The sequence below is a fragment of the Bos grunniens genome, chromosome 13, assembly GCF_055505025.1.
Source record: "Bos grunniens cultivar Pamir isolate PY7600 chromosome 13, Bosgru_T2T1.0, whole genome shotgun sequence".
Classification (NCBI taxonomy): Eukaryota; Metazoa; Chordata; class Mammalia; order Artiodactyla; family Bovidae; genus Bos; species Bos grunniens.
Genome location: NC_141177.1, coordinates 21,956,348 through 21,968,820, shown reverse-complemented (window position 1 = coordinate 21,968,820; position 12,473 = coordinate 21,956,348). Strand labels below are relative to the sequence as shown.

Here is a 12,473-nt window from a genome sequence, read left to right as displayed (position 1 = left end):
CTGGTCTTATTTTTCCTGACTATATAGAGCTTCTCCATCTTTGGCTGCAAAGAATATAATCAATCTGATTTCGGTGTTGACCATCTGGTGATGTCCACGTGTAGAGTCTTTTCTTGTGTTGTTGGAAGAGGGTGTTTGCTATGACCAGTGCGTTCTCTTGACAAAACTCTATTAGTCTTTGCCCTGCTTCATTCCGTATTCCAAGGCCAAATTTGCCTGTTATTCCAGGTGTTTCTTGATTTCCTACTTTTGCATTCCAATAGGAATGAGACATAGTAGGGCCTCAAAAATACAGAATTGAGGGGTGTTGAACACTCTCTCCCCTCCTTTGCCTGAGATATTTCAGCAAATATGTGTGTTTCAGTTGGCCTCACACAATGCTGCTGCTAAGTCACTTCAGTCGTGTCCAAATCTGTGTGACCCCATAGATGGCAGCCCACCAGGCTCCCCCGTCCCTGGGATTCTCCAGGCAAGAACAGTGGAGTGGGTTGCCATTTCCTTCTCCAATGCGTGAAAGTGAAAAGTGAACGTGAAGTCGCTCAGACGTGTGTGACTTGTAACGACCCCATGGACTGCAGCCTACCAGGCTCCTCCATCCATTGGATTTTCCAGGCAAGAGTACTGGAATGGGGTGCCATTGCCTTCTCTGGCCTCACACAATGATTCTTCTTAAATATGCGCTAATATTTAAAGTCAAGAGAGCTCATAGAAATGTGAATTTCTGTCTTCTCTTGAACCACTGAAAGAGCTGGGACTAGAACCTTGGTCTCCTGTGCTCTGCTGCTCTTCACTCATGTGGGTGATGCTGAGTGGGGTTGCCCTGTAGACTGCCCCCAAACTGTCCAGTTTGCAGTACCCTTGCCTGGACTACCTGCCCCATGTGGATAGCCCTGTGGGCCCCTATAGCTTATTTGAGTTTTCAAATCCAGTCCTAAAATCATGACAAGGCCTCCCTTTTTATAGAAAAGAAATGTCAGGCCCAGAGAGGGTAAGTAACTTTCCCAAAGTTACAGAGTAAGTTAATGGTACAATCTCTTAGCCTGTCTAAGCCACCCCCACTGCAGCGCTTTGATACCCCATGCCATTTCTCCAGTTTCCTCCACCCCAGGACTGGGAGTTTTAGTGTGTAATTCCAGAGGCATGGGTAATGACAGAGAAGAAACCCTTGCTTGAATGTAAAATGTGTCCTGTTCTTGGCCAGTGGCTGTGGCCACACAGGCTGCACCCTCTGGGTGGCCCTGCCCTGCACTGGGCCTTGTGACAGTCCTCATCCTGAACTACGACACCTACCTGAGCTCCCACCATCACCATGAAATCCTTTGGTCCAGGAGACTTAGGTGCAGCCAAAAGAATAGAAGACCCTCCCTCTACTCTGCCAGAGAAATGAAGAACCATAGACAGAGCACTGGAGAAGAAAATGGCCACCCACTCCAGTATTCTTGCCTGGAGAATCCTATGGACAGAGGATCCTGGTGGGCTACGGTCGTATAGCGTTGCAAAGAGTCAGTCATGACCAAAGCTACTCAGCACACATGCATGCAGACAGAGCATGGGAGGCCTGAGTGTGAGTGCCAACATTGCTTCATACAAGTTGTGACGCACCAAATTCTTTCACTCCCTGAGTCTCAATTTCCTCATCTAAAAAATGAGGATAAGATGACTACTGCCTCACAATTCGTGCAAAACAGTATTCCTTTTATGTTAACACACACAAAAAAGTGATACTCCATATTTTCTATGAGTGTATATGTGTCAGTCTGAGTTTCCCCAGAAGCGGACCCTAGAAGACATGTCAAATGTCTATTTAGTTTATTTGGGATTCGATCCCAGAAAACCCTGTAGGAGAGTGGGGAAGCAAGACAGAGAAGAGAAGTGAAAGTGAAAGTCGTCAGTCCTGTTCCACTCTTTGCAACCCCATGTATACAGTTCATGGAATTCTCCAGGCCAGAATACTGGAGTGGGTAGCCTTTCCCTTCTCCAGGAGATCTTCCCAACCCAGGGATCGAACCCAGGTCAGCAGACAATAAAGATGTGATCAAGTCAATCCCATTGTCGGCACCTGGAGCTCAGTTCTACTGGGAGTGCTGGGAGCCGCTAAGCCAGCTCAAAAGGCAGAGGAACTGGGATACTTATCTGCCTGATCCTGTCAGTCACAGCTGATGGGGATGAGATTGGCTCCCGCGGGCTGACAATCCTCTAGCACTTCCACTTACCAGGCTCGTAGGCAGAGGAGGCGCCAAGGACTACAGAGAAATCTCCTAGATGAAGAGATGCAGGTCCTGGCAGTTGGACGTCCAGCGAGTGTTCAGAAGGGTGAACAGCTGGCCAAGGGGCGGGGCACTGACATATCTGCTTTAATATAATATGCAAATGTACAAGAAGAGGCTACCTGGGAGGGGGTGGTGAATGGAGGGGTGGCCATGGAGGGCCTGGAAAGGGTATCTTACTGGCCTTATTCCAAATGTGCCTTAGATTTAGCTTTATTGTTTTCATTTTTAACAAGGACAATGTAGTGTTTTACTAGGTGATGAAAGGTAATTTTAAAAACAAAAATGCATACCCTCCAAAACAGAAAAGAACTGGCTCTGTCAACAATAAAAAAGAAAGTGTAAAAGGGTCAGAGCACACGATGGAAACTTTGAAGTTTCCACTTGAGGGGGTCAGATTTAGGGGCAGCTGACCTTGGAGCACGGTGGGAGGTTGAAGTGAAAAAATTGTCCCTTGGGCGAACTGGCCACCACGTCCTTTTGGAAGGGGGTCACCTTCATTCAGCTCCAATCAAGGAAAGACTGTTCATCTCCAAGCAAAGATAAACAAACATGGACAGTCCTTCTCAGTTTAAACACACATTTGTGACTATTGTTTAAAAGGAGAAATCTAGGGCACCCTGGCAGCTAAAGGCATTTCATTCAGTTAGTCAGGTCCTTGGAGAAGGTGACTCTCAGAAACTGATTAGAGGGAATGCCTGTAGAAGCAGCTAGGAGAGGTTACGAGAGGCATCAGATAAGATAGTAAGGCACTGTTGTTCAGTCACTCGGTCGTGTCTGACTCTTTGTGACCCCATGGACTGCAGCACGCCAGGCCTCCCTGTCCTTCACTATCACCTGGAGCTTGCTCAAAGTCATGTCCATTGAGTCGGTGATGCCATCCAACCATCTCATCCTCTGTTGTCCCCTTCTCCTTTTGCCTTCAATCTTTCCCAGCATCAGGGTCTTTTCCAATGAGTCAGTTCTTCACATCAGGTGGCCAAAGTATTAGAGCTTCAGCTTCAGCATCAGTCCTTCCAATGAATATTCAGTGTTGATTTTCTTTAGGATTGACTGGTTTGATCTCCTTGCTGTCCAAGGGATTCTCAGGAGTCTTCTCCAACGGGGCTTGCCTTCTTTATGGTCCAGCTCTCACATCCATACATGAATACCTAGCAAGGCATGTCTGACTCCAAATGAAAGGAGAGAGGAAGGAAGGGAAGAAGCAAGGAAAGGAAGGTAGAAATGTCTTAAACTGCAGGGCAGTTCTAAGGAAGGTTGGCAAGGCTGCCAAGGAGGTTCCATCAGAGGTCCCCCTGGCATGGTCCTGCCTTGGTATGTCTGCCACTCTCAGTCACTGGGTGGGAGCAGCCCAAGGAAACAGTGATGTTCTTCACAGCATGACAGCTGGGGCCACTGGTCAATTCTGCTCTCTGCCTTTGGAAATCTGAGAGGCTCATCCTTGTGGTCATCATATTAGGTGGTGGCTAAAGCCATGAAGAATATAGCTGGGAAGGGGCCAGAAAGTGATAGGAGTTGGGGACAGTGCTTCTGTTTTAGCCAGGGTGATAAGAGAAGCCCCTGCTGAGAAAGTGAGATCTGCAAGAAGACCTGGGTGAAGAGAAAGAGGCTTTCTGGGTGATGAATGTTCCAGAAAGCAGCCTGTGCAATGGCCCTGAGGTAGAAACATGGTTGGTGAGTTGAGGAATAGCAAGAGGCTAGTGTGGCTGAAGTGAAAAAATCAAGGGAGGGCTGGAGGAGACAGGACTGTGAGGTTGAGGGGACTCCAGGTCATGGAGCCTTGCCAGCCTTGCCAGAGGGGACTTGGACTCTTACTCCAAGTGAGATGGCAGCCCCGGGATATTTTGAGCAAAGGAGGGATGTGATCTGACTTATATTTTAAAAAGCTCACTTATCTGTAAGAAGCAGAAAGGGCATTCAAACCCAGCTTTTTCTGGTTTCAAGTGTTAGTTGCTCAGTCATGTCCAACTTTTTGCAATCCCATGAACTGTAGCCCACCAGGCTCCTCTCTCCATGGAATTCTCCAGGCAAAAGTACTGGAGTGAGTTTCCATGCCCTCCTCCAGAGGATCCTCTGGACCCTATATTTTTCCAAACTTCCCTGCCCTCTGCCTACCTTAAAGATAGAAGTATTCTAAGGAGGCTTACAAGTGCCCTTGAGTTCTGGAGTTGATCAGGTGACCCAGAGGTAACATTGAACACGCTAAAAATTTACTACTTGTTTGGAGCAAGTGGTTGGAACACATACATCTCAGAGTCAACCTTCTGGCTGAGTCAGGCAAATGACCAAAGACCTGACTTCCTCTTTCCTATGTTGCTCGGTCACTTGCTGTTGTGTAAACCAGGGCATGACACCCACTCCCTCTGGGTATTTGCAAAATCAAAGTTTTGAGCTCTTGATCAGAAAGAAGCTGACAGTTGGAAAAGGGAAGAGATGGAGAGTCAGAGGTGACCCCTAAATGTCCATCATCGATAGCAGTCACTTGGAGGTTTGGCTGGTTCATTCAGAAGAGTCAAGGAATCCGAAGAGAGGGAGCTATGTGTTCCTGAAAACTCTTCAGGGACTTGGTCCCTGACAGTGGAAGGTTTGTCCCCTGCCTCCATGGCTGAGCTATTCTGAGAAGGGAAAGTTCCTCTAAATGGATAATCTTGAGCCCTGGGCCCCTGGTGATCTGCTTTCCTAAACTTCCTGTTTGGGTTACTCATCCCCTCTCCTCCCACTTTCCCTGCTGTAGCCTCTGAGCCTGACCCAGTGGAGAATGGGAGGCAGGAGAGCTGGGTTCTTGCTCTACCTGCCACTGACCACCTAGGAATCCTCTCTGCTGTGGGCCTCCATTTCCCCATCTGACAGATGGGTTCATGTATATGGACAGCCTAATCCATGTCAGGCCCTTTCTAGGCATGGCTTCAGTGCCACCAGCTCCATACTCCACACACACCCCCACCCACTCTAATGGGTCTAGTACCCCCTTTACTTTCTTCTATCAAAACTTCCTATTTAGGCAATCTTTGCCGTAAACCATTTACACCTGAGTATGAATTGCAATCCTTTGTAAGAATTTCCTTTGCACTCAGCAGGGCTCTTTGAGGTTCAAAGGCACAGAAATCCAACTCAGACTGGCTCAAGCAGAAAAAGAAGGATATTGGAAAGTCCATGAGCATATCTGCTTTATGCAGAGTTGAAGAATCTGTATTTCTTCATTACTAGGCTCTGCTTTGCAACACCCATTTTCCAGCCAAATGGGTGATTCTCATTGGCCAGAACTGAGTCACATGCCCACCTCTGCTTCTATTACTGCAAGTCTGATTGGCCAGACTTCGTCGCAGACCTATCCCTACAGCCAGAGGTTGAAGTCAGCTCTGCCACAGTCCAGGAATTGAGAATGGGAGAGGGGTAGTTCCCCCCAAAAAATCGAGGAGATATTGTCAGAAGGAGGAGGAGCAGCTGCTACACAAGAAAGAACTATAGCTGTCCCCTTCGGAGAATTAATCACCCGACATCTCATCTCATAGTTGGGGAAACTGAGGCCCAGAGAAAGGGCCTTGCCTAAGGTCACACAGTGAGTTTGTGGCAGAGGTGGAACTAAATTCCAGGGCTCCTTGCCTCCAGCCCCCAGAAGCCACTGCTTGAGCCTAAAAGCTCCTAGTGAACCACCTCCCGCCCACTCCACAGGCTGCTCAGGCAGTGTTCTGAGAGTTCAGGAGGAGTCTCTGAGGCCTCTGTGGCCAGCACGGTGACCATGGGAAGCAGACAGGCCAAGCAAGCTGAACTTTCTTGTTTCCCTTCCACGCAGTGCCTACAGAAACCAAGGGGACAGGGAGCTGGTTTCAGGTTCCAGGTTCCAGGGGTTTCAGCAGTGAGTTGAGGAAGTGTCTTTGCTGGGGATCAGCTGTTCTAAGTTAATGTGGGGCCAGGCAAGCCACTTCTGCTCTCAGAGCCTGGTTTTGAGTCAAATTAGACAAGAAACATGTGTTTTCAGAAATTTCAAAGAGCCTTTCAAATCCCTGTCCCACAGGACCTCAGGCCAAGCCTGAGAAACAAGTGCCTCCTATTATAAAGGGGCGGGGGTGGGGGTGGGGGTGGTCGTGGTGGCGAGAATGAGGCTCAGAGAGGGCAAGAGCCTTACTCAAGGTCACACAGCAGTCAGTGGAAGAACTGGGATCCAAAGCCAAGTATTCAGACTCCAAGCTTGGCCTTCCTTCCACTATACATTGGTGGGTCTCAAATTTCAGTGTGATAAGACTCTCCTAAAGATTTGTGTGAAATGCAGATTCTATGCCTTCATCCCCAGAAACCCTAGTTCATTCAATTCAGAGTGTTGCCTGGAATAGTCAAGAGTCAGTGAGGACTCTTTGGGTACAAGTGGCAGAAATCCAACTCAAACTGCCTTAGGCAAAATTGAGAATTTACTTGCTCGCGAATTAGAAAAATTCCGAGGTTGAAAAGTTTTAGGCATAGCTGGATCCAGGTGTTTAAACATGTCTTCAGGAATCACTTTGTCCCCATTGCTCAGCTCTGCTGTCCTCTGTGATGGCTTCCCTCTAAGGCAGTCCCTCCCTTCATGGTGTCAGAATGGCTCCCAAGAGCTCCAGTTTTCTACATTCACACCTACATCATCTATACTCAAATCTACACCTACGTCTACATCCATTTTCATATCCATGGCCGCATACATCCACATCTATACCTACATCTATACCTATGTCCACATCAACAGCTATGTCCACATTCACACCCACATCTACAACAATGCTTATAGAAAGAGAGTACCTTTTCCCTAATTTTCCCAGCAAAACCCCAGGGCAGACTGCCTCAGATAGAATCACATACATACCTATAACTGAACCAACCACCGTTGGTTGTCAGGAAGACATGGAATTCCCTAATGGGCTGGTCCTGTATCAAGTTGTCAATCCCTCAAGACAAGGGAGGGGTTAGCCCCCAGAAGCCCCACTGAAGGCTGGGTTCCTAAGGAATATCCAGGCACGGTTATCAGAAAAGGGATGGATGCTGAGGAAGCATGGAGAAGGCAATGGCAACCCACTCCAGTACTCTTGCCTGGAAAACCCATGGATGGAGGAGCCTGGTAGGCTGCAGTCAGTCCATGGGGTCGCTAAGAGTCAGACACGGCTGAGTGGCTTCACTTTCACTTTTCACTTTCATGCATTGGAGAAGGAAATGACAACCCACTCCAATGTTCTTGCCTGGAGAATCCCAGGGACGGGGGAGCCTGGTGGGCTGCCGTCTATGGGGTTGCACAGAGTCGGACACGACTGAAGCGACTTGGCAGCAGCGGCAGCAGCTGAGGAAGCAAGAGCAAAAAATATTCACCATGCCCAGTTCTCAACTAGAATAATCACACGAATCACCTGGGCCTCGTAAAAACGTACATTCTGATTTGGGAGGTGGGGCCTGAGGTTCCTCATTTCCAACAGCTCAAATATGATGATGCTGCTGGTTTCCATGCTGGCCATGCTCCAAGTAGCCAGGCACTCTGTTACATTTCTAACTCACTTCGAGTCACTCTGTGGTCTCCATCCTGCAGAGAGGCCCTGGGTTATATAAACTTCTTCCCTCGCCCTCTCCCTACCTCATCCCATGGTTCCAAAACCCAGCCAAACACCAGCATCATCTATTTGGGAAAAAGTGAAAGTCGCTCAGTCCTGTCCGACTCTTTGTGGCCCCATGGACCATACAGCCCATGGAATGAATTCTCCAGGCCAGAATTCCTGGAGTGGGTAGCCTATCCCTTCTCCAGCAGATCCTCCTGACCCAGGAATCGAACTGGGATCTCCTGCATTGCAGGCGGATTCTTTACTAATGGAGCTATCAGGGAAGCCCATTTGGGAAGCCCATTTGGGAAGCCCATTTGGGAAGCCCATTTGGGAACCACTTGTCAATATATAGGGGTTTCCCTTGTGGTTCAGGTGGTAAAGAATCTGCCTCCAATACGGGGACCCAGGCTTCTGATTCAATCATCCTTCCTTTCAAATGGTGCAACAGAACCCTTTTTGAGTCTTGAAGTGCTCTGTATATGGTTTACTATCATAAACTCCCTCAAATTCCCTTTGAAAGACGGTGCTTTTATGAAACATTCTTGAATTTCCCCAAATCTTTATTGAAATCCCTCCCTCTCTTCAAAATTCGATTTATTATTCTGCTGTTCAATTATTATACACAGGTTGTTTTTACTATGAACAATGTAACATATATGTTAGTGGAAGAACCTGAATATATATTAGATTCACAAAATGGCTTGATATTATATATGTCTTGCAGGTTGTTTTTCTCACTCAACAGGTATTTTAGAAGTCTTTGCATGTTTCTGACTGTCTTTGCCAATACCTAACAGCTCCTTGGGAATGTAATTCTGTGTGCCCAGTCTTTGCATCCCAGCTGGAGCAGGAGCCAGGTCCAGATGCCTTTACCTTGGACTGACTACAGAAAGCATGGGCTTTGGGCACACATTTGCTCACTGACCATGTGTTACACTCCTACTGTGTGCCGGCAAGGTGCTGAGCTGAGCACCAAGGAACACAGACATGAGCAGGACCAGTCTCTGGGGTGCTGCTGTGATGGCAATGTTCTGTATCTGCACTGCTGAGTAGAGTAGCTTCAGCCACAGACAGGTCTCTCGCTCTCTTTTTAATATTATTTCTTTGGTCGGGTCTTAGTTGCAGCATGCAGGATCTTAGTGGTAGCATGTGGGGATCTTCAGCTGTGGCATGTGGGATCTAGTTCCCTGGCCAGGTTCCAACCCAGGCCCCTGTGCATTAGAAGCACAGTGTCTTAGCCAATGTGGACCTGGACCACAGGGGAAGTCCTCACAGACAGCTCTTGAGCACATGAAGCATGGCAAGTCCTAGCTGAAATGGGCTGGACATGTAACACACACACTGAGATATAAGGACTCAACATTTAAAAAAAAAAGAATATAAAGTATCTCATTGATCATTTTATGTTGATCACATTAATAACAATGTTGACATATTGGGGAAAGTAAATACATCTGAAAATTAATTCCCTTGTTTCTTTTACTTTGAAAAAAACACGGCTATGAAAATTTTAAATTATATACGTGGCTCACATTACATTGCTGTGTCTAGTGGTCATGAAAATGAGCATTTCAGAGGCCACTCTAGGCCAAGCAGTGGCGTGGTTCTCTTGGTTTAGGGGGAAATCACGTTTTATGCAAATTTGACTCTTGCCCATATACCACTTAAAAAAAATACTTCATTGTGCAAAAGCTGAACTAACAGGAATTCCCTATTTTAAGAAGTTAACTTCTCAAGTGTTATGAGATCTCTAAACTTGAGGGCCAAAGGACGTGCAAACAGTATTCTCCCAGGGCAGGGCTACGTCTGCCAGTAAATGGAAATGATACGATTAGCACTTCCGTAGAACTTAACTGTGTGGCAGACGCCTTCAGACTTCTCAACTCACTCTGTGCTCACCACCACCCTGGATCACGTGTTTTTGTGTTAGGAGACCTACTCCTCAAGACCCTGTGGCCACGTTGAATATGTAAATTGATGATGAATACCAAATACATGCTCAGAGAGGTGGAGAGAGCTGCCCTACCTCCCACAGACATCCTCTTCCCAGATCACCCTTAACTTAATCAAAATATATAGGAATATGATTTTCTGTCCTATAAAACCTCACAATAAGTGTTTTATTTCCCACAACTGTAATACATATTTATCACAAGCCAGAGAGGTGTTGGTTTTCATTTTCAGTTCATATGAGTATGTTATAAAACAGTAATTAATTGCAATAAATTCTCAAATTAATGATCCAGCACTCCAGAAGTTTGGATCAGTTACTGACTTTATTCACAAAAGGAGAATGAAGCAGAAACCACTTAAGTCTTGAGGTGGTAAACTGTTCCCAATTCCCACCAGGATAGACAGAAATATCCTTGTAAATGAAAAGAATCTTTTTAAAAAAGTAAGTAAATAACTCCCATAAACCTAGGAGTTTGGGTTTTTTTCTTAAGCCACAAACACATGTTCATTTTAACAAGATAAGTATAACTGCTTTAGAAGAAAATTGCAATTGTGCAGAGATGAGGAACACAATTACTTCCTTGTGTGACTTCTCAGCAAACATGTGCACATTTTGAGAAAAGAATAAAATGTTTCCACCACTTTAACGATGAAGTTTTGACTCTGATGGATCAGTGTGTTTTCTTTAAATTTTATTAATCCATCAGCGAAGTCTGTCAGCTCTACCTCCAAAATATGTAAGTTGATAATGCAAGGGATACCAAAATGTCCCCTGACCCTTTCTGCTGCTTACCCACTCAGTAACCACCACCCCAGGCCAGGCCACCATCAAGCATCTTGAGCCTGGACTTCTGACCTATTCTCTAAAGGCCATATTCCACCGAGCAGCTGAATAGCTGACAGGGTTAAAGTGTAGATTGAATCCTGTCATTCTTCTACATGAAACTTGCCCTGGTTTCCCATCAGCCTTAGAATGCAATCCAGATTCCTCACCAGTGTAAAGATGGGGCAGCCTCGTCATATACTACCTGCTCCCTCCTGCCTGTGAACCCCAGCCACACCGGCCTCCTTTCAGTACCTGATTCTCTTCAAGCACATTCCAGCCTCAGGGCCTCTGCACTCACTGTTTGCACTCACCTTTTCCTCACTCGCTCGGAACACTGTTCCCTCAGAGTGTTACATAACTGACTGCTTTGTGTCAGTTGGGCCTGAGGTCCAGCATCTCCTCCTGAGAGAGGCCTTCGCCAACCACCCTGTCTAGAGAGGCCCCGCGCGCTTGTTCCCTATCAACATCCTCTTTGAGCATCCTCCACGTTTCACTAGCTAAATTTATCCTGTTAATTATTTGTTACCTGATCTTTATCTGTGTCTCCCATCCACCTCCAGGGTGAGCTCCAACAGGGCCGTGACCTTGCTTGTCTTAGTCATGATTTAGCAAAGTGCTCAGTAGGGAATTTCCTGGTGGTTTGATCCCATGCCTCCACTGCAGCGGGGATGGGTTCAATCCCTGACTGGGGAACTAAGATCCCACATGCCATGTGGTGAGGCCAAAATAAATACATAACTAAAAATTTAAAGAAAGAAAAGTGCTCAGTAAATGTTTGCCCAGTAAATGAATGAACGAATGAATGACCAAATAAGTCCATGAGAGAAAGAAGGGAAGGAAGAAAAAGAGGGAGGGAGGGAAGAAGGAAGGAAGCTTTAGAAGGCAATTATAAAGTGATGTGAGGGGTCTGGTGGCTTGACTGTTTGAGCCACATTATGTGCCCTGATCTCTATCATTTAATATAAAATATTAACTTATTATATAATGAAAGTATAGTCTTACTGTTTGCTCAGAGCCTGACTCTAGACTATTTCCCCACCCACGTACTTTCTCATCCTCCCAACACCCTGAGAGTAGGCTGTATTATTATCCCCATTTCGCTGATGAGGAACCAAGACTAGGGAGCAGGGGGAGTGATAAGTGAGCAGTTAGTGTGGGGGCAGGGGGGAGGGACCAAGTATCAGCTCAGGCTTTCTGACCCCAGAGTGTGTTGAATTTCAATGATCATCACGATTTATTCTCTCAATAAACTTCCCATCGCCAGGGTCCTTGGTAGCGTGACTTTGACAACTTGTCAGCTCTGTGTGGGTGCATGGCAGATGTGGATATGGGGAAGCCCAGAGATGACAAGGGCAGAGTGAGCTCTGTACGGTGAGGGTGAGGTAGGGGGGCTGACACAGGGACGGGAGCCAGCCTGGCAACAGAGGGTCTCAAGCCCAGCATCAAAGACTCCCCCTTTCAGGGATCAGAGCAAGCTGGGCTCATCTCCCTTCTCTCTACCACAGGATGGGATGCGTGAAGTCCAAGTTCCTCCGGAATGGAGGCAAGGTCTCAAAAACCGAGCCCAACACCAACCCACACAGCCCCTTGTACGTGCCGGATCCCACGTCCTCGGGCAAGCGGGTGAGTGGGGGAAGAAAGGGGACGCTGGCGGCTGTCCGGGGCTGCCCCACGCTGCCCCAAACTACTCTCACCATTCCCTGTTATCCCAAGGGTGAGCAGGTTGAGTCTGGGGTGAAATGCAGCTGACCAGTCACCAGCAGCACCCTGACTCCCCAGGATACACGCCTTGGCCCCTCAGCCTGGGTGACCAGGTCCCAGGGGCATAGCCAGCCGTCCCACCGGGCCAGTACCATAATCAGTGCTGAAGGT

General features: G+C 47.2%; 1 protein-coding gene across 3 annotated transcripts in view; it reads left to right on the top strand.

Moving 5' to 3' along the window:
• The window catches only part of HCK (HCK proto-oncogene, Src family tyrosine kinase), a 45,478-nt gene that overhangs the window by 6,573 nt on the left and 26,432 nt on the right, over positions 1–12,473 (top strand). For 2 of the 3 annotated variants that reach the window (XM_086332437.1, XM_086332439.1), the window contains exon 2: positions 12,107–12,224. The exons of the other annotated variant lie outside the window; for it this stretch is intronic. In XM_086332437.1, coding sequence (XP_086188563.1) covers positions 12,108–12,224 — 117 coding nt within the window. In that variant the 5' untranslated portion in view covers position 12,107. The remainder of the gene's footprint in view (positions 1–12,106; positions 12,225–12,473) is intronic. 3 annotated transcript variants of the gene reach the window in all.